Source organism: Oryctolagus cuniculus, chromosome 15 (assembly GCF_964237555.1).
Source record: "Oryctolagus cuniculus chromosome 15, mOryCun1.1, whole genome shotgun sequence".
Taxonomy (NCBI): Eukaryota; Metazoa; Chordata; class Mammalia; order Lagomorpha; family Leporidae; genus Oryctolagus; species Oryctolagus cuniculus.
Genome location: NC_091446.1, coordinates 8,443,054 through 8,467,884, shown reverse-complemented (window position 1 = coordinate 8,467,884; position 24,831 = coordinate 8,443,054). Strand labels below are relative to the sequence as shown.

The following is a 24,831-nucleotide window of genomic DNA, read 5'->3' as shown; positions in this document are numbered from 1 at the left end:
CCATGAGCCACTCAGTACCGAAGGAGCAGATGGAGGCTGGCGCCGCGGCTAAATAGGTTAATCCTCCGCCTGCGGGGCCGGTACACTAGGTTCTAGTCCCGGTCAGGACGCCAGATTCCTTTCCGGTTGTCCCTCTTTCAGGCCAGCTCTTTGCTGTTGCCCGGTAGTGTAATGGAGGATGTTCCAGGTCCTTGGGCCCTGCACACACATGGGAGACCAGGAGAAGCACCTGGCTCCTGGCTTCAGATCAGCGCAGTGGGCCACCTGCAGCGCACCGGCCGCAGCGATCATTGGGGGGTGAACTAGCGGAAACGGAAGACCTTTCTCTCTATCTCTCTTACTGTCCACCGTGCCTGTCAAAAATAAATAAATAAATAAATAAATAAAAATAACAAAGAAGGAGGAGAAGTAGCAGGCCAAGGTGTTTTGCCTGAGCAGAGATATTGCGGGTGGCAAGACCTGGGGGGGCCAGAGATGTCCAGCAGGGCCTTGTCCCATGGCTGAGCTGGAGCAGGAGCCCTGAGCAGACACAGGGAGCAAGGGGCCGGGCCTGGAGTGGAACCACGGTTGTGACAGCTGCCTGGTCCAGGGAACATTTTGCTCTTGGCCCTTTTCCTTCAGGTGTAACTTTTGCTTGTCCTTGTTGCCCTTCACAGACACGTGGCCGACCACGGTCATCTATGAGTCCACCCCAGGTGAGTGTCCCCTCACCGTCCCGGGGGCTCACGGCCTGGCTCTGAATGGACGCTGCGTCGCTGATGAGAGGAGGAGGCTGCCCGTGTGCTGGGCCTCATTCTTGTCCCTGGGCGTTGGTTGAGGGGGAGGGCAGAGTGTTTGAGGACAGGTCCTTGAGGCCGGGACCCGTGTCCAACGGGATCCAGTCCAGGGGCTGAGGCACGGTCCCTCTGCACATATTCGGGGTGTGTGCTGGAGGCCCTGAGATGCCAGGTGACCTTGTGCTTGTCTCTGAGGCCTCATAAGAGTGGGTAAAAAGGCCTTATGTACATAGTTGACCAAGGCCTGCCATCCACACACATTACCAGGCTCAGACCCTACCATGCACATGCCCTCAAGCTCCTGAACACGGGCAGAACCTGAGGCCGTCACGTCTCTGCAGAGCTCCGTGCTGTGTGTGCCCAGAGGTGGGAATGCACAGTGGTTCCTGTCATAGCACTGAGACCCTGGGTGCTTCCAACACTGGAGCACCCGCAGACATGGAAGTGTACAGTGTCCCTGCCCGTAGTACTGTGATGAATGAAATTCTGGGCATAGTCAAGGGCGTACTCAGCTAAGAGGCCTTTGCCATTGGAATCTCCTGAGTGTGGAATGCACCTTAGATCCCTTACCTCCAGACATGGTGACGTCGTGTCCTGTGTTCCCCTGTAGATTTCCCATCTGGATTGGAACTGCGACTGGCGAATGGAGGTGACCGCTGCCAGGGCCGGGTGGAGGTCCTGTACCAGGGATCCTGGGGCACCGTGTGTGACGACGGCTGGGACATCAATGACGCCCAGGTGGTGTGCAGGCAGCTGGGCTGTGGCATGGCTGTGTCGGCCCCAGGAAGTGCGCGGTTTGGTCAGGGCCCTGGCCAGATTGTCCTGGACGATGTGAGCTGCTCCGGGCAGGAGGCGTACCTGTGGAGCTGCCACCACCGCGGCTGGCTCTCCCACAACTGTGGACACCAGGAGGACGCGGGAGTCATCTGCTCAGGTGGGTGCCCAGATCCCCAGAGCTATGCTTGGACTGGGGCCCCTGGCGTATCTCTAGGAGTCCACAGGAAGCCTCGGAATGTCCCCATGTTAGGCTGTGGAGTCGGGGTCTTCATCAGCTTTTTAAAAGCTGGGGGCGTCTGTGTGCCCTGCCCTGGGTGACTCTGCAAAGGTGATGACATCACCCTGGTGGAGACGTAGCCTCAGGAGGCAGAGGTGCAGGCCATGGCAGTGGGCTGCAGGGCAGAGTTCCTGAAATGAAGGGTGTGGGCGTGAGGACCGCCCGTTCTGTATGTGGCTTCATCAGGACTTGGGGCCTGTGTTGCCAGGTGACCGCTGTGTGCTTTGTGTCTGATCTTCTTCTCTTTGTCACAGATGCCATGGCCATGACCACACCCCTACCAGGTGAGTCCCCCTGTTGTTATTGGCAAAGGCCCTGTTCTTTCGACTCAGATGCAGCAGGGCCACAGTTGCACCCAGGAGTGGCATTCAGTGCCAGGGGATGAGGTGGGTGCAGGCAGAAGGATCTGAGGCTCCCGGTGACCAGTCAGTCCGATGCTACCCTCGCCTTCACTGTCTCACTGTCCTGCCTGATTCTCATGTTCAGTGCATCAATTCTGGACAGTGGTGTCCCATGGGCCACTCAGTACCGAAGGAGCAGATGGAGGCTGGCGCCGCGGCTAAATAGGTTAATCCTCTGCCTGTGGCGCCGGTACACTAGGTTCTAGTCCCTGTCAGGGCGCCGGATTTGTCCCGGTTGTCCCTCTTCCAGGCCAGCTCTCTGTTGTGGCCCGGTAGTGTAATGGAGGATGGCCCAGGTCCTTGGGCCCTGCACACACATGGGAGACCAGGAGAAGCACCCGGCTCCTGGTCTCAGATCAGCACAGTGGGCCAGCTGCTGCGCACTGGCCGCAGTGGCCACTGGGGGGTGAACCAGTGGAAACAGAAGACCTTTGTCTCTGTCTCTCTCACAATCCACTGTGCCTGTCAAAATAAATAAATAAATAAATAAATAAATAAATAAATAAATAAATAAAGGAGCAGATGGAGCAGGCCAAGTTGTTTTTCCTGAACCGAGATATTGCAGGTGGCAAGACCTGGAGGGGCCAGAGATGTCCAGTAGGGCCTTGTCCCATGGCTGAGCTGCAGCAGGAGCCCTGAGCAGACACAGGGAGCAAGGGGCCGGGCCTGGAGTGGAACCAGAGTTGTGACAGCTGCCTGGTCCAGGGAACATTTTGCTCTTGGCCCTTTTCCTTCAGGTGTAACTTTTGCTTGTCCTTGTTGCCCTTCACAGACACGTGGCCGACCACGGTCATCCATGAGTCCACCCCAGGTGAGTGTCCCCTCACCGTCCTTGGGGCTCACGGCCTGGCTCTGAATGGACGCTGCGTCGCTGATGAGAGGAGGAGGCTGCCCGTGTGCTGGGCCTCATTCTTGTCCCTGGGCGATGGTTGAGGGGGAGGGCAGAGTGTTTGAGGACAGGTCCTTGAGGGCGGGACCCATGTCCAGTGGGATCAGGTCCAGGGGCTGAGGCACGGTCCCTCTGCACATATTCGGGGTGTGTGCTGGAGGCCCTGAGATGCCAGGTGACCTTGTACTTGTCTCTGGGCCATGGAGGTCAGACCTGACAGGAGCAGGTACCAGGCCTGATGTGCAGAGTCTGACCGAGGTCCAGTCATGCACAGACATGGCCAGACCCCGAGAGTTCCATACAGAAGTCACCAAGCGCTCGTGCTCGGGCGAGGTCTGGTGCAATGATTTCTCTGCGCAGAGCTGTGTCCCGAGTGTACCCAGAGTTTGGAGCAGAGTGCTCATTCCGGTCCCTTCCACTAAAACCCTGGCTGCTTCCAACACCAGAGCCGGCTAACCTGGAAGTGCATGGTGTCCACTGCCCGTGGTCCTGTGATGAATGAAATTCTGGGCATAGTTTAGGGCGACCCAGCTCAAGAGGCCTTTGCCGTTGGAATCTCCTGAGTGTGGAACGCACCTTAGATCCCTCACCTGCAGACGTGGTGACGTCATGTCCTGTGTTCCCCTGTAGATTTCCCATCTGGATTGGAACTGCGACTGGCGAATGGAGGTGACCGCTGCCAGGGCCGGGTGGAGGTCCTGTACCAGGGATCCTGGGGCACCGTGTGTGACGACGGCTGGGACATCAATGACGCCCAGGTGGTGTGCAGGCAGCTGGGCTGTGGCATGGCTGTGTCAGCCCCAGGAAGTGCGCGGTTTGGTCAGGGCCCTGGCCAGATTGTCCTGGACGATGTGAGCTGCTCCGGGCAGGAGGCGTACCTGTGGAGCTGCCACCACCGCGGCTGGCTCTCCCACAACTGTGGGCACCAGGAGGACGCGGGAGTCATCTGCTCAGGTGGGTGCCCAGATCCCCAGAGCTATGCTTGGACTGGGGCCCCTGGCGTATCTCTAGGAGTCCACAGGAAGCCTCGGAATGTCCCCATGTTAGGCTGTGGAGTCGGGGTCTTCATCAGCTTTTTAAAAGCTGGGGGCGTCTGTGTGCCCTGCCCTGGGTGACTCTGCAAAGGTGATGACATCACCCTGGTGGAGACGTAGCCTCAGGAGGCAGAGGTGCAGGCCATGGCAGTGGGCTGCAGGGCAGAGTTCCTGAAATGAAGGGTGTGGGCGTGAGGACCGCCCGTTCTGTATGTGGCTTCATCAGGACTTGGGGCCTGTGTTGCCAGGTGACCGCTGTGTACTTTGTGTCTAATCTTCTCTTTGTCACAGATGCCGTGCCTACGACCACACCCCTACCAGGTGAGTCCCCCTGTTGTTATTGGCAAAGGCCCTGTTCTTTCGACTCAGATGCAGCAGGGCCACAGTTGCACCCAGGAGTGGCATTCAGTGCCAGGGGATGAGGTGGGTGCAGGCAGAAGGATCTGAGGCTCCCGGTGACCAGTCAGTCCGATGCTACCCTCGCCTTCACTGTCTCACTGTCCTGCCTGATTCTCATGTTCAGTGCATCAATTCTGGACAATGGTGTCCCATGGGCCACTCAGTACCGAAGGAGCAGATGGAGGCTGGCGCCGCGGCTAAATAGGTTAATCCTCTGCCTGTGGCGCCGGTACACTAGGTTCTAGTCCCTGTCAGGGCGCCGGATTTGTCCCGGTTGTCCCTCTTCCAGGCCAGCTCTCTGTTGTGGCCCGGTAGTGTAATGGAGGATGGCCCAGGTCCTTGGGCCCTGCACACACATGGGAGACCAGGAGAAGCACCCGGCTCCTGGTCTCAGATCAGCACAGTGGGCCAGCTGCTGCGCACTGGCCGCAGTGGCCACTGGGGGGTGAACCAGTGGAAACAGAAGACCTTTGTCTCTGTCTCTCTCACAATCCACTGTGCCTGTCAAAATAAATAAATAAATAAATAAATAAATAAATAAATAAATAAATAAAGGAGCAGATGGAGCAGGCCAAGTTGTTTTTCCTGAACCGAGATATTGCAGGTGGCAAGACCTGGAGGGGCCAGAGATGTCCAGTAGGGCCTTGTCCCATGGCTGAGCTGCAGCAGGAGCCCTGAGCAGACACAGGGAGCAAGGGGCCGGGCCTGGAGTGGAACCAGAGTTGTGACAGCTGCCTGGTCCAGGGAACATTTTGCTCTTGGCCCTTTTCCTTCAGGTGTAACTTTTGCTTGTCCTTGTTGCCCTTCACAGACACGTGGCCGACCACGGTCATCCATGAGTCCACCCCAGGTGAGTGTCCCCTCACCGTCCTTGGGGCTCACGGCCTGGCTCTGAATGGACGCTGCGTCGCTGATGAGAGGAGGAGGCTGCCCGTGTGCTGGGCCTCATTCTTGTCCCTGGGCGATGGTTGAGGGGGAGGGCAGAGTGTTTGAGGACAGGTCCTTGAGGGCGGGACCCATGTCCAGTGGGATCAGGTCCAGGGGCTGAGGCACGGTCCCTCTGCACATATTCGGGGTGTGTGCTGGAGGCCCTGAGATGCCAGGTGACCTTGTACTTGTCTCTGGGCCATGGAGGTCAGACCTGACAGGAGCAGGTACCAGGCCTGATGTGCAGAGTCTGACCGAGGTCCAGTCATGCACAGACATGGCCAGACCCCGAGAGTTCCATACAGAAGTCACCAAGCGCTCGTGCTCGGGCGAGGTCTGGTGCAATGATTTCTCTGCGCAGAGCTGTGTCCCGAGTGTACCCAGAGTTTGGAGCAGAGTGCTCATTCCGGTCCCTTCCACTAAAACCCTGGCTGCTTCCAACACCAGAGCCGGCTAACCTGGAAGTGCATGGTGTCCACTGCCCGTGGTCCTGTGATGAATGAAATTCTGGGCATAGTTTAGGGCGACCCAGCTCAAGAGGCCTTTGCCGTTGGAATCTCCTGAGTGTGGAACGCACCTTAGATCCCTCACCTGCAGACGTGGTGACGTCATGTCCTGTGTTCCCCTGTAGATTTCCCATCTGGATTGGAACTGCGACTGGCGAATGGAGGTGACCGCTGCCAGGGCCGGGTGGAGGTCCTGTACCAGGGATCCTGGGGCACCGTGTGTGACGACGGCTGGGACATCAATGACGCCCAGGTGGTGTGCAGGCAGCTGGGCTGTGGCATGGCTGTGTCGGCCCCAGGAAGTGCGCGGTTTGGTCAGGGCCCTGGCCAGATTGTCCTGGACGATGTGAGCTGCTCCGGGCAGGAGGCGTACCTGTGGAGCTGCCACCACCGCGGCTGGCTCTCCCACAACTGTGGGCACCAGGAGGACGCGGGAGTCATCTGCTCAGGTGGGTGCCCAGATCCCCAGAGCTATGCTTGGACTGGGGCCCCTGGCGTATCTCTAGGAGTCCACAGGAAGCCTCGGAATGTCCCCATGTTAGGCTGTGGAGTCGGGGTCTTCATCAGCTTTTTAAAAGCTGGGGGCGTCTGTGTGCCCTGCCCTGGGTGACTCTGCAAAGGTGATGACATCACCCTGGTGGAGACGTAGCCTCAGGAGGCAGAGGTGCAGGCCATGGCAGTGGGCTGCAGGGCAGAGTTCCTGAAATGAAGGGTGTGGGCGTGAGGACCGCCCGTTCTGTATGTGGCTTCATCAGGACTTGGGGCCTGTGTTGCCAGGTGACCGCTGTGTACTTTGTGTCTAATCTTCTCTTTGTCACAGATGCCGTGCCTACGACCACACCCCTACCAGGTGAGTCCCCCTGTTGTTATTGGCAAAGGCCCTGTTCTTTCGACTCAGATGCAGCAGGGCCACAGTTGCACCCAGGAGTGGCATTCAGTGCCAGGGGATGAGGTGGGTGCAGGCAGAAGGATCTGAGGCTCCCGGTGACCAGTCAGTCCGATGCTACCCTCGCCTTCACTGTCTCACTGTCCTGCCTGATTCTCATGTTCAGTGCATCAATTCTGGACAGTGGTGTCCCATGGGCCACTCAGTACCGAAGGAGCAGATGGAGGCTGGCGCCGCGGCTAAATAGGTTAATCCTCTGCCTGTGGCGCCGGTACACTAGGTTCTAGTCCCTGTCAGGGCGCCGGATTTGTCCCGGTTGTCCCTCTTCCAGGCCAGCTCTCTGTTGTGGCCCGGTAGTGTAATGGAGGATGGCCCAGGTCCTTGGGCCCTGCACACACATGGGAGACCAGGAGAAGCACCCGGCTCCTGGTCTCAGATCAGCACAGTGGGCCAGCTGCTGCGCACTGGCCGCAGTGGCCACTGGGGGGTGAACCAGTGGAAACAGAAGACCTTTGTCTCTGTCTGTCTCACAATCCACTGTGCCTGTCAAAATAAATAAATAAATAAATAAATAAATAAATAAATAAATAAATAAAGGAGCAGATGGAGCAGGCCAAGTTGTTTTTCCTGAACCGAGATATTGCAGGTGGCAAGACCTGGAGGGGCCAGAGATGTCCAGTAGGGCCTTGTCCCATGGCTGAGCTGCAGCAGGAGCCCTGAGCAGACACAGGGAGCAAGGGGCCGGGCCTGGAGTGGAACCAGAGTTGTGACAGCTGCCTGGTCCAGGGAACATTTTGCTCTTGGCCCTTTTCCTTCAGGTGTAACTTTTGCTTGTCCTTGTTGCCCTTCACAGACACGTGGCCGACCACGGTCATCCATGAGTCCACCCCAGGTGAGTGTCCCCTCACCGTCCTTGGGGCTCACGGCCTGGCTCTGAATGGACGCTGCGTCGCTGATGAGAGGAGGAGGCTGCCCGTGTGCTGGGCCTCATTCTTGTCCCTGGGCGATGGTTGAGGGGGAGGGCAGAGTGTTTGAGGACAGGTCCTTGAGGGCGGGACCCATGTCCAGTGGGATCAGGTCCAGGGGCTGAGGCACGGTCCCTCTGCACATATTCGGGGTGTGTGCTGGAGGCCCTGAGATACCAGGTGACCTTGTGCTTGTCTCTGAGGCCATGGACGTCAGGCCTGACAGGAGCAGGTACCAGGCCTGATGTGCAGAGTCTGACCGAGGTCCAGTCATGCACAGACATGGCCGACCCCGAGAGTTCCATACAGAAGTCACCAAGCGCTCGTGCTCGGGCGAGGTCTGGTGCAATGATTTCTCTGCGCAGAGCTGTGTCCCGAGTGTACCCAGAGTTTGGAGCAGAGTGCTCATTCCGGTCCCTTCCACTAAAACCCTGGCTGCTTCCAACACCAGAGCCGGCTAACCTGGAAGTGCATGGTGTCCACTGCCCGTGGTCCTGTGATGAATGAAATTCTGGGCATAGTCAAGGGCGTACTCAGCTAAGAGGCCTTTGCCGTTGGAATCTCCTGAGTGTGGAACGCACCTTAGATCCCTCACCTGCAGACATGGTGATGTCGTGTCCTGTGTTCCCCTGTAGATTTCCCATCTGGATTGGAACTGTGACTTGTGAACAGAGGTGACCGTTGCCAGGGCCGGGTGGAGGTCCTGTACCAGGGATCCTGGGGCACCGTGTATACCTGTTCCTGTTAGCTTACACTGATAAATTTCAGTCTCTGGGTAATTTGATGGCGACACAGGTGCATGTGCCTTGGATATTTTTATTCCTCTGAGTGGGAGACATGATGTGGATCCCTACTTTCAATTTGTGGATGGATGACCTGTCCTTTGCTTTCCTCTAGTGCACATATCCGGTTTGCAGCTAAGACTGGTGAATGGAAGTGACCGGTGTGAGGGCCGGGTGGAGGTCCTGTACCAGGGTTCCTGGGGTACCGTGTGTGACGACAGCTGGGACCTCAACGACGCCAGCGTGGTCTGCAGGCAGCTGGGCTGTGGTACGGCCCTGTCTGCCCCAGCCAGTGCCCAGTTCGGTCAAGGCTCGGGGTCGATTGTCCTGGATGACGTGAGCTGCTCAGGCAGCGAGCCCAACCTGTGGAGCTGTTCCCACCGTGGCTGGCTCTCCCATAACTGTGGACACCACGAGGACGCGGGAGTCGTCTGCTCAGGTGGGTCCCCTCATCCCATGGCTTCTTTCCTGCATGGACAAAGCTTTGTCCTGGCCCCGGCATCAGTTCCAGACTGTGCTTGGAAGTGGGGAAGCTACTTCTGCCTTTCATCACACACGTGGTGGCTTTGGGATTTGTGTAGTATAGCTCGCCAACTGGGATCCACAACCGGAATCACGCTCCATGGAATCTCCGGGCCGTGGCATTGCCTTCAGGCTCTAGGTGCGGCTGCCACGCAGTCCCTCCCTAGGGAGGGCAGAGATGCTCTGGCACATCGGCTGCGCCTGCGGATTCGTCGCCAGCCCCCACTCTGATGGCTGCTCTGCAGCTCGCCCTGTCCAGTGCCTGCTCTCCCCGCCTCGTCCGGTCCTGGCCCCCCGGGCCCTGCTGAGTCCTTCTCTTGGGGAAATCGCACTTTCTCCTGCAGACACAGCATAGCCCTGGTCTTAGCCGAGTTTTCCTGGTGGTTCTGGAACGACACTGGCTCCAGTTCATTGCCACCTCTGCTCAGTTGGACTAGGTGATAATTTAGCTGAAAGATCTGCTTAGCCCCTTCTGTGGGCAGACGGGACCCCCGCAGACACTCAGAGCAGCCGAGGTGGAAGGCGGGTCTGTTCCTGGTTCCGCTCATCTCGGTGCATGGTGGGGAGGTCCTCGTGCGGGAGAAGGGGAATCCTCATAAGGTTCGATGTGGGCATGGATGCAGGAGGCCAAGGATGGTCTTCTAAGGAGAGTCAAGCGGTGCCAGACGTTGTGTCCGTGGGACTTCCCACACTAGCAGAGCATGGGCACGTGCAGCAGGTCTGGGCTGCTGACCATTCTGCTGCCAGCTCTATGCTCTGTGCACCTTGTGTCCTGCCCTGGGTGGTGCTTTATGTCACCTTCAGTCATCTCTGAGAGGGCTCTGTGACGTCTCAGTAGGCCCTGGTGTCCAGGCCCAGCAGCAGAGCCCATCTCTGGCAGATCTTTTGTGACCTGGTTATTGTCCCAAGAGGTCACACCCATAGTCTATATGGACAGCAGCGTTTATCTGTGCTGTCGCTCAGCCTGGCTATGTGTGCTTGCAGTGTGCACATGATGACTGGCTGCACGTGGCCTTGATCTGTGTTCTGCTCCTCCCCAAACCTAGTCCAGGATGCTGGCGTCATGGTAGAGACAGAGTGGTGCTCCTGTGGCGCAGGGTGCTGGTGGGGGTCGGTTACTGCACCTGTTCTTCTAGCTCTCAGTAAACGTGGTCAGCCCGGTTGGCTCCCTGACCCTGCTGAGGTTTTGATACCAAGCCTCAGTGTCCACCTTGGTGTCCAAGGCAGCCTTCCATAAATGGTCAGAGTGTGGAGGGAAAAGCCTGTTGTAATAAACATTCCAGACAGAGGGACGAGGAGGATCCAATGTGGCGTCCAGCAGGGTCTGTCCCCGGAATGAACTTGTGAGGAGAGCGCAGTGACAGCGAGGGCAGGAGGCTGCCTCCATGCTCCTGGGTCACAACACTGCGAGGGGCCTTCTTTGTTGGTGTGTGGACTGGGCGACCCACAAGCTACAGTGTCTTGACTTGCACACAGGAAGAAGGATTCAGACGTCAATCATTTTGTGTCCTCTAGGACCGGATTCGCGTTTGGCTGTGAGACTGGTGAATGGAAGTACCCGGTGCCAGGGCCGGGTGGAGGTCCTGTACCGGGGCTCCTGGGGCACCGTGTGTGATGACAGCTGGGACATCAACGACGCCAGCGTGGTCTGCAGGCAGCTGGGCTGTGGCTGGGCTGTGTCAGCCCCAGGAAGTGCCCGCTTCGGGCAGGGTTCGGGATCCATTTTCTTGGATGAAGTGTCCTGCTCGGGCCAAGAGCCGTACCTGTGGAACTGCTCACACCGTGGCTGGCTCTCCCACAACTGTGGGCACTACGAGGACGCAGGAGTCATCTGCTCAGGTGGGCGCCCAGTCCCTGGCTCCCTCCCGGGAAATGCGCTGTGACAACGACTTAAACCTGGAGTCAGGGCTGTGTCTGCTGCCCTGAGACAGGACCGTGTGCCGAGGGAGAGGCTTCTCAGGGCAGCCGTGCCAGCACCTCTTGGTTTCTGGAGGATCTGGGGTTTCCTCCGTCAACAGGCTGCAGAGTGCAGTGTCAGGCTCCATGTAGGAAGCACGGCACAGTCGGTCCGTGTCCAGTCCACCTGCTGAGGGCGGCATTGGCTTGCAGCTGACTTGGCCAGCAGTGTTGGGCTCAGTCTCCATCCTCCTGGGGGCAGAAGCTCAGAGGCCTTCCATTTTCCCTGATCCCCACCCGCAGTGGTCCCGGGCGTCCTGGTCATGGTCAGACACTTGCAGAGTGGTGGCTGTTCAAGCCACTCCTCTCCTGGGTGACTGCGACCCTCCCTGGGTGCTGCGGGCAGCCTCCACTTGGAACAGATTCCTGGGCAGTGGTCTCTTAGGATTCCGGAGAGCTGAGGCTGGGAAGGGAGGATGGGCATAGGACTGGCAGGGAGGAGAAAGTGGCTTGTTAGGAGCCTGACTGGACCTTGGTGATGGGGCCTCCTGGCCGAGGCTATATGTAGGGAGCACATAGAGCCTCATAATAGTACTCCCAGGGATCGGGGAGTTGTGGTCCTCATCAGCTCAGTGCTTGGGGTGGCCGTGTACAGGTCTGCTGGGTGTGACTGCCCAGGCCTCTGTGGCCTGTCCTGGGCCTGTGGAGATGTTACCCTGTTGGAGAGGTGACCTCGGCCAGAGGATCAGCCATGGCAGAGGGATGCAGGGTGGAGCTTGCTGGCGGTTGAAGAGTTCAGGTGGACAGTGGCAGTGTGCGCACAGTGGGGCAGGGGGACCATCAGCTCAGGGGGTCAATTTGCTGAGACTCCTGGCCCGGGCATCCTGGGGGCTTCTGTGCTCGGTGTGCCCCTCCCTCTGCAGTCACAGATCCCCGGCCCGTGCCCAGCTTGTCAGTGCTTGTCCGTGTGCTTGTCTGCTGTGTCCCCGCCCGTCTTCCCCACTGGCACCACCTCCTCCATCTTGGCTGACACTGCGGGGTTTGTTACTTTCCCTCGCTCTGAAGCCTGGGACTCCCACAAGTGCTTGACCGGACATGAGGATTCCCACGGTGCCCGTGCTGTCATCTCTCCATCCGGACTGTCACCATCTTAGAGTGACGCTCTCTACTTGACACTCTTGCAGGTTTAGCATGGTGGTCTTGTTGTCAATGATCTCTGATCTTTTTCCTTCTTGTGCTCCCTCTTCTTTTATGACCTTGATGTTGCCATCCGCCAATCTGTTTTTGAGGATCAGAGTTTTCTAGGGAGACCCATGCTGTCCTCATTGAGACACCCCAGTTTCTGTAGGTGATATGTCTATTCAGAGGGGAATAAGTAGTGCACATGGAATACGGCGGATATGAATATACCTGGTATTTTTAGTTTTCGATAAACCCAGTTCTGTCCTGGGAGACACCTTGCTTCTCATCCCATGTCAGCTCCCAGTTGCTGAATCTGGGCTGTGGTGCCAACCAACAGCCAGTGGATGGGTCAGATGCTGGGGGACAGTGTGTTTGTAGATTTTCGTTATTAGGGTTTGATTATTTGAAAGCAGAGTGATAGAGTGTGTGTGTTTGTATGTGTGAGAGAGAGAGAGAGAAAGAGAGAGAGATTTTCCATTCACTGCTTTCCTTCCAAATGACTGTAGTAGCTGAGAATGCACCAGGCCAAAGCCGTAAGTCAAGGACACCGTCCTAGTCTCCCTCGTGGGAGGCAGCATCTCCCGTTATACACTGCTTCCCGGCTGCGTTTGCAGAAACTTGGATAAGCAGCAGAGTACCTGAAACCTGAACTGAAACTCCTATAATGAGTTGCAGAAGTCCCAGCTGGCACCTCGACCTGGTGCACCACAACGCCCACCCCTGTTTCCTGCCCCGAACATTGCAGATGAGGAGAGATGTTGGGGAGTGTGTGTTTCAGTGGGGCCTTTGCCCCTGGTGAGCTCACGAGCAGGAGCCTTGGGTAGGCTCTGGGCAGCAAGGGGCAATTCCAGAGAGGAATGGTGATCACGGTGCCTGCTGGGCCAAGAGAACCTTTCCTTCCTGCCGGTTTCCCCTCAAGTCTCATGTTGTCTTTCTCCTTGTTGCTGATTACAGATGGATGGACAACCGTAACGCCGCCTGCACCCACCACAGGTAAATCACCTCCTCCATCGTCCCTGGCCTTGCTCTCCAGCTCTCGATAAGCATTGCACTTGCAAATGACAGGATGAAGCTGCTGGTGTCCTGCCACATCCGAGTCCCTGCATCGAGTAGGGTGATGGTGGGGACACTGAAGGCAGTGACTTGGGTCCGATGTTGCTTGGGGAGGTTGGTGACTGAAGTCCACTGGGTCCCATTCAGATCTTCTGGACAACCGTCTTCCACGAGCTCAGGACAAGCCCTGCTGGTCCTGCCAGGATGTAGTTTCTGGTTCCTAGGCCATGGGCTACTGGCCCAAGGAGAGTGGGTGAAGGGGCCTGACCTGTATCTGTCTGACCACGGTCCTGCCACCTGCTGACTTTCAAGAACCCAGTCAGGACCCTGCAGGTGCCAGAAGCTCTTGAACATGGGGATGGTCTGAGGCTGCCACTTCTCCCTGTGGAGACCTGTTATGACCATGGCCAGGGCTGGAAGTGGAGAGTAAAATGCTGTCTCTTCCACTGTGATCATGGGTGTTCCCCATAACTGGAGCTCCCTTGGATGTAGGACAGTACCATCACCCTGCTCCTTTTACCCTGATGAAGGGAAATCTGGACATACTCGGGTGACACCAGCTCCGGTGACTCTTGCCATCAGTAATGCCCTGAGTGTGAAATGTAACTTAGAGACTTAAACTCAAATAGGGGTGGATGAGGTGTCCTTTGTCCCCCAGAGGACTTACCTGGCTTGGAGCTGAGGCTGGTGAATGGAAATGACCAGTGCCAGGGCCTGGTGGAGGTCCTGTACGAAGGCTCCTCGGGTACCGTGTGTGACGACGCCTGGGGCACCATTGACGCCAGCGTGGTTTGCAGGCAGCTGGGCTGTGGTTCAGCCATTTCCACCCCCGGAAGTGCTGGGTTTTGTCAGGGTCAGGACAGAGTATCCTGGATGACATGAACTGCTCAGGGCATGAGTCCTCCCTGTGGAGATGCCCGTGTGGACTGGCTCTCCCTAACTGTGAACACCATGAGGACTCTGGTGTCATTTGCTCAGGTGGATTCTACAGTCCTATAGCCTCCCTTTGCAATATGGGCTTTGACCGTGTGGACCAGCTGGCTTGTTACCAGACCTTCGTTATGCATTGTGACTTAGACACGTGGAAACGGTTTCTGCCCTTAGGCAGACAGATGGTGCCTGCAAGATGGGTGTTGAGCAGCTCAGCTATCGGGGTCTATATCCAGCCTAATCCTCTAAAGGAATCCCTGGGCCATTTAACTGTGCCTGTCTGCTGTGGGGTGGCTTTGTCCCAGTCACCCTAGGGAGGGCATCGTTGCGCCTGGCACAGCCCCTCCACCTGCAGAGCTCTTCACTCTTGACCCCGCCTTGTGATTCCTGCTCTACAGCATAGGCCCCTGTGGTTTTACTTTGTCCCTCTTCAACCTGTTAGGTCCCCTCTGGTGCTGGCTCATGCATGTTTGGTGGCCTTGTAAGTGGTCCATCTCTCCTGGCTCATTCCAACTTTCCATCCTAGTTGGCATCACCTAGTTTGATATTGTTCCAACAGATAACTCTTGCAAGTTCAGATAAATGTCAGTGCACCTTGGCCCTTTGATACGCAAGACTGACTTGACCTTCCTGAGGAGCGACCTTGATACCCTCTGACCTGTTGCAGTCAACATTGGTTCAGGCCAGATGTCTCTATCTTTCCCTCCTCCTGACACCCTCCGAGTTTCAGGGCCACGTCTGCATGCAGGGGAGTTGGAGGCCGTGTCTGGGGGATGGCAGGGCACTAAGTGTTGCTGGGAGGGTGATTCTCTGTGGCTGACTCCTCGACCCCCCTTGTCTTCCAGTGCAGATGTCAGTCTAGGCAAGGTGTCCACTGTGGACTGGGCAGTGCACTGATCAGTGAATAGAGTGAGAAGAGAACCTTCTAGACTTAGAGAGATAGAGGGGCCAGTCTGGTCTCCAGCTGGGCCTCTGTGAGCAGGAGCGCCCAGGGTCCAGGAGAGGCAGGCTGCCACCTTCTGTTTCCCTGTGTGGACGTTAGCCTGCACGAGGGGACCTGACCCCGGGAAGTGGTTTGGCTGCACATAAATCATAGAACCTTGACTTCATCGTGGAAAACAGAATCAAACGAGACCTAATTGTGTTCCTTCAGGATCTGTGTCAGGTTTGGCCTTGAGGCTGGTGAATGGAGGTGACTGGTGCCAGGGCGAGGTGGAGGTCCTGTACCAGGAATCCTAGGGCACCGTGTGTGATGACAGCTGGGACATCAATGATGCCAACGTTGTCTGCAGGTAGCTGGGCTGTGGCTGGGCCGTGTCAGCCCCGGGAAGGGCCCAGTTTGGCCAGGGCTCAGGCTCAGTTGTCCTAGATTACGTTGGCCGCTTAGGGCGCGAGTCCTACCTGTGGGACTGCTCCCACCGAGGCTGGCTGTCTTGTAACTGTCCCTGGTGTAGACGCTGCTGTCATCTGCTCAGATGGGCCTCAGAGACGGTGGTAGGCCAGCCTGTTCTCGGGGCTTTGCTCGGGGGGAGCCCTTCCTACATTCTCATCCTCTTCCTCAAATGTCTTCTGGATTCCTGTTTTCATGAGGTCTCCTAAGTCTTCTGAGAACCAGTATTGGGTTTTGTCCAGCTGCCAGTGGCAGGTGTTGGGGTGGCCAGGGAGGATGGCGATTCAAATGGAAAGCACCCATCCGGGCTGCACCCCTTCCTGGGGCAGAGCGGGCAGGGAATGGAGAAGGGAGCCGGCTCAGCAGGTGCCTGGGAGGGGCCTGCACAAAATCTGTCTAAAGGGAGATCCTTAGCTACAGCCTCCAGGAAGAGGTTTCTGAGTGGAGGTGCATGGAAGTGGGCTGTGTGTGCTGACTTGGTTTTGGGGGGCCTGAGTCCCTGCACCCCCTCCAGAGAGCCGTGACTCACTGTGCACCAAGTCTCGTGTGGGAAGAGTGGTTCTTGGTGCTTGCTCACAAGGCCTGACTCTTGCCTGTGGCTGGGCCTCAAAGATTATACACAGGGACTGGCCTGGAGCTGGCTCCTTGTTCCTGCTGACTCACTGGGCAGCTCACAGCTCAAGGCGGAGTTGATTTGGGTTACTTGGTGACCACTCCTGACACACAGTTCGGCCCATGGCATTGCAGGCAGTGGACAGGATCTGCCAGGACCCCCTCATGAGGAGCATTTTGTGGGGGTGTGGATGGCAAGTACCACCCTTCAAGGGAGGGGACAGCTGGGCTGTGGCTGGGCTGTGTCAGCCCCGGGAAGTGCTCGGCGTGGTCAGGGCTCAGGACCCGCTGTCCTCGTTGAAGTGAGTTGCTCAGGAACTGCGACCTGTCTTAGAGCTGCCGCCGCCGCCGCGGTTGGCTGTCCCGTGGCTGTGAACACCGTGAGGAAGCCGGGTCATCTGCTCAGGTGACAGTATGGTGGGTCTCTTAGTGTGTGGTTTGCTGCACGAAAGGGCTCCTCCGCATAAGGCTCCCCTCACCCTCAGCACCTCTGCAGACAGAGATTCCCTGGCACCTCCACGGGGAAAGAGCATTGGCAGCCGCCCTTACTGTGTCTGGAGTTTGTGAGTGCTGGGGCTGCTTCCGCAGGCAGCTAACCTGCAATCTGCTTGAAGGTCTAAGAATAAACTCCCCCCACGTCTTTTGATTTGTGAAACTTACCCTTGAGATCATTTTTAAAATGATTGTGGATAATTTTTGTTTGCATCCACAAGGGTTTTATACATCTTAAGTTAGCTCGTGGTGCTTACAGTCCTGGTGTGAGAGAACGCGCAGATGCAGCACATCCTGGCCACGTCAGTGTGGCTGGCATTGCTGTCCCTTGGTGTTTCTTTGTGTTAGGAGACAGCTATGCTCTTTCAGTTCTTCATAAGGGACACGGTGGGTTACTGTGAGTTACTGCACTAACCCAGGAGGTTTGTGTGTCTACCGTTCAGCTCTCCTGGAAGCCTTGCAGGGCGTGTGTGGAGGGGAGGGGCGGGGAGGGAGGGGAGGGGCATTCCTGGTCATCCCGAGCTGCCCATTCTAACACATCCTGTGCAGGGAGACTGAACCAACCGCGCTTCCTTTTCGTTCTTGCGGTTGTGAGAGCCAATCTGACCACGCCAGTGAGCCAGCTCCACTCTGACCTAGCGATCTTCCTCTCTGGGCTCCACCCTGGCTTCCAGGAGGAGGAAGAGGGCAGATTCATCCTCAGATTTCCCTCCGAGGACTCTGGGATTTGTTAAGGTGGCAGCTGAATTCTTGCAACCATCAGCTGTGACATTGGGCTCACCGTGGTGGGGGTGGGGCCTGTGGCTGCTGCCATGGCCCACGGGCAGTGCTGGTCTGGGGTGCTGCCTGCAGAGGAGGCTCTGGGCCTCTGGTCAGTGCAGATGAAAGTGCCCATGGGGAACTATGACCTTCACCTAAGAAACACGGCCAAGTAAAGCTGCTACACATGTTGGTCTAGGGAAGAATCCTCCACTTTGAAGGAGCATGCAAGTCCTTTGTGCCCCGTGTGTTTCTTCTGGGCCAACTTCTTTGGGGTACCTAACAAGGGTAACAAGGGTACTGTTAGTTACCTTTTTGATTTAAATGAAGAGGAAATAGAGCTCCATCATGAAAACAAAACTTGTTTTCCTATGGAGAGAGAGATGTGAAGCGTGTGTGTACAGGCTGGGTGCAGGGCATGGTAGGGCCAGCCAGGTGGGCTACGTGTGTGTGCAGGCTGGGTGCAGGGCATGGTGGGGCCGGCCGGGTGGGCTATGTGTGTGTGCAGGCTGGGTGCAGGGTGCGGTACCTAACAGTACCCTTGTTGGCCGCTAAGTGTCCACTGGGATGGTCAAGGCTCTGAGAAGTCCTGTAGTAAGGAAAAGGATTTAACTTTGTCAAACTAATAACCACAGAGTTTAAAAATCTAGTGAGGGGCCCGTGTTGTGGCAGAGCGGGTAAGACTGCTGCCTGCGATGCTGGCTTCCCATGTCCCAGCTGCTCCACTTCTGACCCAGATCCCTGCTAACGGCCTGGGAAGCAGCAGAAGATGGTTCAAGTGTTTGGGCCCCTGCTACCCACATGGGAGACCCAAATGAAGCTCCTGGCCTCTGACTTCGGCCTGGTCCAGCCCTGGTCATTGTGGCCATCTAGGTGAACCAGTAGATGGAAGATTCTCTTGCTCTCTCCCCCTCTCTCTATACCTTTGATTTAAAAAAAAAAAGTTCTAATACAAAAATTATCTAATGAAATCCTAAACCAGCTTCTTTTGCTTTGCAGATTGGTGGGAACCAACAGTCACAACCACTGTAGGTAAGTCCCGCACATTCCCTCTGAATCCCAGGGTGTGGTTTTCTTATCCCAAAGTGCTGCAGTCCATAAAATGGAGCCCCCCCCCCCCCACACACACACCAGTACACACAGCAGCCCAGCCCAGCCTGCACACACACATAGCCCACCCGGCCGGCCCCACCATGCCCTGCACCCAGCCTGCACTCACACGTAGCCCACCTGGCCGGCCCCACCATGCCCTGCACCCAGCCTGCACACACACATAGCCCACCCGGCTGGCTCCACCGCGCCCTGCACCCAGCCTGCACACACACATAGCCCACCCGGCTGGCTCCACCGCGCCCTGCACCCAGCCTGCACACACACATAGCCCACCCGGCTGGCCCTACCATGCCCTGTACGCAGCCTGCACACACACCCTTCACATCTCTCTCCATAGGAAAACAAGTTTTGTTTTCATGATGGAGCTCTATTTCCTCTTCATTTAAATCAAAAAGGTAACTGTTCTTAAAAGAAGATACTTAAAAGGAGAAACGTATGTCCTGGATTATCTTGAAGGCTTTGGGAGGAAGAAGGGAGAAGATGAGAAACGGCTGATTTCGCAGTTGGTCGCGTTTCTCCATGTCATCTGTTTCACTGTGAATGTGTTCCCATGGCTTCCCGTTGCCCTTGGGGAACGACATGGCGGCTTTTCTGCATGTCATCTGTTTCACTGTGAATGTGTTCCCATGGCTTCCCGTTGCCCTTGGGGAACGACATGGCGGCTTTTCTGCATGTCATCTGTTTCACTGTGAATGTGTTCCCATGGCTTCCCGTTGCCCTTGGGGAACGACATGGCGGCTTTTCTGCATCGTTCCTTCTTTTCTCACCATCATTCTCAAGGCCCGTGTTGTACCCTGTTGGACGCCATGCCACGAATTATTGAATGCCTAGTTGCTGACCACTTAAGCTCTTTATAATTCTTCATTATTACAAATGAGTCTATGATGAATCATTTTAAAGAGAAGTCTTTGCACCGGCGTTGCAGCTTACTTGGTTAATCCTCCGCCTGCGGTGCCGGTACTCCAGGTTCTAGTCCCGGTTGGGGCGCCAGATTCTGTCCCGGCTGCTCCTCTTCCAGTCCAGCTCTTTGCTGTGGCCCGGGAAGGCAGTGGAGGATGGCCCAAACTTCGGATGGTGCAGTATGCGGGCTGTGGTGGCCATCTGGGGGGTGAACCAATGGAAGGAAGACCTCTCTGTCTCTCTCTCACTGTCTAACTCTGCTTGTCAAAAAAAAAAAAAAAAAAAAAAAAAAAAGAGAGAAAGAGATAAGTCTTTGCATACTTTATTTTTTCTTTAGAACCTAAGTAGACTTACTCGGCTAACATTAACATAGCGCCTAGTCCATGAAATATATTTGATAAACACTAACTCTTACTGTGTAAATACTTTAAATCCTTGCAGTGTGTGTGGTCAAATTGCCGTTGAGAATGGTTGATGATGAAAAAGGCAGCCCGATCTCCCAGCTGCCAGCTGCCAGCGTTAGTTAATCTGGGATTAGCTGTGTGGTTACGGCTGTGACAGGTGCATCCAAGCAGAAGTTCAGTGTGCAGAGAGGGCGTAGGAGCAGGGACCGTCTTGAGGAGGGGGTCAGGAAAGCCGAGCCCTCCGAGAGGAGCAAGTTCCTGTGCTGGAGAGTCTTGCAGCCAGGGTGGGTGGGTTCCAGGTGTGAAGACCACTTGGTGAGGGCCAGACCCCTCAGGGCCTCGTGGACAGGCTAAAGCTCCCGACTTGGTGGAGGACAGTAGGGACTGTTCAAAAGTCACAGCATCAAGGGGGGTGCGTGCGTGTGTGTGCGTGTGTGTGTGTGTGTGTGTGTGTGAAATCCCAGAGGCTTTCACCCAGAAGTTGATCCCTTGGCGCGAGACGCCTGAAGACCTGCCACCATGGGGATGTCCTTCTGTCTGTCCTCTGCAGGGCCCTCTTCAAACTGCGGCGGCTTCCTGTACAATGCCACGGGGAGCTTTTCCAGCCCGTCCTACCCTGGCTACTACCCCAACAATGCCCTGTGTGTCTGGGAAATAGCCGTGCCTTCTGGTTACCTCATCAACCTGGGCTTCAGCCAGCTGCGGTGAGTGACAGTGAGTTGCCGAGGGCTGCTTTGCCCCCTGCCTCGGGGCGTCCAGCAGTGTCAGTGTGGGGCAGGCTTGCTGCCACCACGTTACCTTCAACGCACCTCTCCTAAAATCCAAGCTGTCTATAAAAAGGGGGACGAGGGGAGGTTCGGTGTTGACTTGGAGATGTCTGTGCCCATCCAGGTTGGAGCAGCACAGTTATTGCGATTTTGATTACGTGGAAATCTTCGATGGATCACTGAATAGTAGTTTGCTGGGGAAAATCTGTAATGACAGCGGGCAGATATTCACGACTTCCAGCAATCGAATGACCGTTCTGTTCCGAAGCGACATCAGTGTCCAGAATACGGGCTTTTTGGCTTGGTATAATTCCTTTCCCAGAGGTAGGCGCACACCTGGTCTCGCTGGCGAGGCTCGTTGGATTTAGCCAGGCCTCCCAGCTGGGGCAGTGCTTGCTGGGAGTAGTCAAAGAAGGACGTCAGTGGAGCTTTGTCCGGGACCCTTGTCTCCCAGCTGACATGGGAGCCGTGGAGGGGTAGGTCCTTGGCCAAGGCAGTGAGATGTACACAGCAGGGAGTCCACCTGGACGTGGGTCTGCCACCTACGCCCGAGGACCCTGGTGGTTCTCCTTGCTGAGCCAGCCCCTCCCTGGCTGGAGGGGAGGGAGTCCCAGCTTTGTGACGTCTGGAGCCCCTTCCAGCTTTGCGTGGAGGGGTCCAGGTTTACACATTTTCATCTGGGGACTTGGTAGGGGCAGGGCCCAGGGGTTATGTGCTGATGGGGTTGCTCATGGGACGCGGCCTTCACCTCCTCCTGCGTGTGCCTTTCAGATGCCAGCTTGAGATTGGTCAGTGGAAATTCCTCCTACGGCGCCTGTGCTGGGCGTGTGGAGATTTACCATGGCGGCAGGTGGGGAACCGTCTGCGATGACTCCTGGGACACTCAGGATGCCCAGGTGGTCTGCCGGCAGCTGCAGTGTGGAGATGCGGTGTCCGCCCCAGGAGGTGCCTACTTCGGCTCAGGCTCTGGCCCCATCACCCTCGATGACGTGAACTGCTCAGGCACAGAAGCCACGCTCTGGCAGTGCCGGAGCCAGAGCTGGTTCTCCCATAACTGTGGGCACCACGAAGACGCCAGTGTCATCTGCACAGGTAAGTCATGGTGTCATGGAAGGCATATTCCATCTGTAACCTGATGTCAGGCAAAATATCAAGGAAAAACTCAGGGCTCCTGGCTCAGTTCTGACACACAGGGGGCTAGCAGGGGCTTGTCCCCTGGCTTGCCATGCGGAGGCCACTGTACCCTATGTCCAGTTTCTGCACCCTGGGCCACCGTGCTCCACGACCCATTCGGTTTCCTCCGTGCTGAAGTGGAGCGATCATGGTAGCACTTGCCTCCCTGGTAGTTGGGACAATGGTGGAACCTTTCTGAGCAGGTAGAGTGGGAGTTGCTGTGACCTTGGCTTTGAGGCTGATGGACCCCAAATAATGACAGGGCTGGGGAGCAGCCGGGCAACCTTTAACCCCTGCAGGCCCCCTCTTGGCCACGGTAACTGAGTGGACCAGGAGCACGGGCACTGATAGGGTCAGATAATAAGTCCCTGGGTGCCCCTGCTGTGTTTTGTCCACTCCTCCTGGCCACTTCTGTGACCTGTGCCTTCTTTCCATGTCCTTGCAGGAAACTATGGAACAACAACTGGTGAGCACCTGGGACTTCCGTTTCACTTCCTGGTCTCTGCGTCCCTCGGCGGTGGCGCCCTGGGCCCTGAGAGTGTGCTCTCCTGCCCTGCCTCCCCCAACTCCCTGCCTCCCCTGCAGCTGCTGTCCCGACCCCTGCAGGGCTGGGCCTCTCCAGGCCCAGGACAGTTTGCACTTCTTTGTCCTTTGGTGGCCAGCCCAACCCAGGATTCGTCTCCCGAATCACCATCAGTTCTTCCTGTTCCTCCCACCCCTCGTGCCAGATCATGGTCACTGTAGGCCAAGTGCAGCCCACTTGGCAGCCCAGCTCGAGGAGTCACAGACAACGGCTCCTTCTGCCCACTCTGGTGTTCCCAGCACAGCCTGGCTCCTCAGGGCCTTTCCTTGCACCCCACCCTCGCCTCCTCATCCTCCCTGGCTTCCTGCAGCACAAGTTCAGGCTTGCCTCTGCCGTCCATTCTCCGCTGGGCAGCCAGGGGCGTCGTGACCAAGTGCAGGTGTGAGGTTGGCCTCAGTGCCCTTGAAGCGAGCCCTCCAGGCCTTCGTGACTCGCTTCCTCTGTCCACCTGGTGCCCGCACTGCCACAGCCGTCCCTGGCCCCTGTGCAGGCGCTGTTCCTCTGCCCGGAACTCCTTCTCTTCTCCACGCCGTCTGGGTCAGGAACCAGACCTCTTGCTCCGGCCCTCCCTGGCAGTCCTTGCCCTCAGCCTCATCCCAGGGTGCTGGGAGTCCTGCTTTTCCCTCTGTCCTCCAGCTGTGAGCTCCCTGAGGGCAAGGCCCCTACCCAGCCCCTCCTGTGAACGCAGGGCTGGCCCCGAGCCCGGCACAGGTGACCAGGCCCTCAGCAATGGTGCTGAGAATGCTGGAAAACTGACTGGTCTTTTCTTTGCCAACAGCTTCTGTGCCCAACATCTCCACCTCAAATGGTAAGTTCCAAGCCCTTGCTGAGCCTGTGGCAGAGATGCCTGGGGCCCCTGTCCCTGTGACAGGGTGACAGGGTGTCCTCAGTGACACTGGTGATGCAGAGGGGTGGCCAGAGTGGCAAGGACCTGGCTCCCCTAGGCACAGCATCCCTGGGAGGGTAACGCCCACCCTCTGTGGGTGGTCCAGGCGCAGGCCGCGGCTTGCTGGGCTTGTGCCTTGGAAATCGCCAAGCTGTGAGCTTGGGGGTATCCGCGTCTCCATTTTGTCCCGACAGCAAGTTATTCCTGTGGAGGCTTCCTGTCCCAGCACTCCGGACGCTTTTCCAGCCCCTTCTATCCCGGAAACTATCCCAACAACGCCAGATGTGTGTGGGACATTGAGGTCCAAAACAACTACCAAGTGACCGTGACCTTCACTGATGTCCAGTAAGTGTACAGGTGCAGGACAGCACACACGGGGGCCGCACCGCCATCAGGGAGGGGAAGACGGGCGTGTGTCCGGGGACACTTCATTATGGAGTGATTTTTGACCTAGCACAGAGGCTGCGCATGGAGGGAGGGAATGGCCAGTGCGGGGTTAGGTTATCCGTTCCTCCTCCTGTGACAGGTGGAAACTGTCACCCAAAGCCAAGAGGGCAGGTGGCTGCCCTGACCATGAAGAGACCCCAGGGTTTCCAGTGTCCTGGATGACGAGTGGGGTTGCGGGGTGGGGCAGGGGCAGGACCGCGATTGCTTCTCTAACAGCCGTTGCCGAGCAAGATTTTCTCTCTTGATTTGTGTCTGCGGTGGCCCCAGGAGTCTTTGCCGTAGTCATTTACTTGGTTTTTGCAAAGGACAGCTGATTTTGATCTCCTTGGCATTGTAGTACAAGGACTGCACTTCAGGCTCACGAAACCCTGTGGGCACAGTCGACCGTGTGAGGCTGAAACCCTGTGTTCTGTCTCCACAGGCTGGAAGGCGGCTGCCAGTACGATTATATCGAAGTCTTCGACGGCCCCTACCATAGCTCCCCCCTCATCGCTCGGGTCTGTGACGGGGCTCGGGGCTCCTTCACCTCGTCCTCGAACTTCCTGTCGGTTCGCTTCGTCAGTGACGGCAGCATCACGAGGAGGGGGTTCCAGGCGGAGTTCTACTCCCTCCCCTCCAATGACAGCACCAGTGAGTCCCTTGAGAGGGTGCATGGGTGGCAGTGGGACATCACTCAGCCTTCTGGTGCTCGGTGTCCTGTGGTTGTGGAATAAGGAAGTGGAGCAGCCCTGTGGGTCACCAGGGCTCGATTTCCTGCTGAAAGGGGCCAGGAGCAGTGGCCCTGGAATGCTGGCTGGGCAGGAAGAGGGTCAAGGGGCAGTGCTGGATGATGGACAGCGCCTTGGCCCTGTGGACTTTCTGGAGTGTGAGACACTGGCTGTGTCCTGAGGCCCAGCATCCTTGGCTTCCATCTGAAGATGGGCAGAGCGGGACCCTCAGGCTCTTCCAGCGGGAAGGCGTGGGCACAATTTAAGTTGTCGTGTGGACTGAGTGTAGACTGGTCAAGGGCTGGGCAGGGTGGCGGCCAAAGTCTCTTATGCAGTCAGGATTTGAAGCACTGGCCTGCTCCATAGCTAAACAACCTTATTTCTTGACATCTCCAC

At 57.0% G+C, this 24,831-nt stretch overlaps 1 protein-coding gene across 5 annotated transcripts in view; it reads left to right on the top strand.

The window, feature by feature from the left end:
* Window positions 1-24,831, top strand: part of DMBT1 (deleted in malignant brain tumors 1) — a 43,789-nt gene that overhangs the window by 13,635 nt on the left and 5,323 nt on the right. For all 5 annotated transcript variants that reach the window (XM_051824338.2, XM_070058303.1, XM_051824339.2 and 2 more), the window contains 21 exons: window positions 657-695; window positions 1,387-1,710; window positions 2,085-2,114; window positions 3,004-3,042; window positions 3,751-4,074; window positions 4,446-4,475; window positions 5,365-5,403; window positions 6,112-6,435; window positions 6,807-6,836; window positions 7,726-7,764; window positions 8,735-9,058; window positions 10,657-10,980; window positions 13,174-13,212; window positions 18,455-18,487; window positions 20,423-20,576; window positions 20,764-20,963; window positions 21,411-21,731; window positions 22,258-22,278; window positions 23,174-23,203; window positions 23,476-23,626; window positions 24,150-24,358. In XM_051824338.2, coding sequence (XP_051680298.2) covers window positions 657-695; window positions 1,387-1,710; window positions 2,085-2,114; window positions 3,004-3,042; window positions 3,751-4,074; window positions 4,446-4,475; window positions 5,365-5,403; window positions 6,112-6,435; window positions 6,807-6,836; window positions 7,726-7,764; window positions 8,735-9,058; window positions 10,657-10,980; window positions 13,174-13,212; window positions 18,455-18,487; window positions 20,423-20,576; window positions 20,764-20,963; window positions 21,411-21,731; window positions 22,258-22,278; window positions 23,174-23,203; window positions 23,476-23,626; window positions 24,150-24,358 — 3,024 coding nt within the window. The remainder of the gene's footprint in view (window positions 1-656; window positions 696-1,386; window positions 1,711-2,084; window positions 2,115-3,003; window positions 3,043-3,750; window positions 4,075-4,445; window positions 4,476-5,364; window positions 5,404-6,111; window positions 6,436-6,806; window positions 6,837-7,725; window positions 7,765-8,734; window positions 9,059-10,656; window positions 10,981-13,173; window positions 13,213-18,454; window positions 18,488-20,422; window positions 20,577-20,763; window positions 20,964-21,410; window positions 21,732-22,257; window positions 22,279-23,173; window positions 23,204-23,475; window positions 23,627-24,149; window positions 24,359-24,831) is intronic.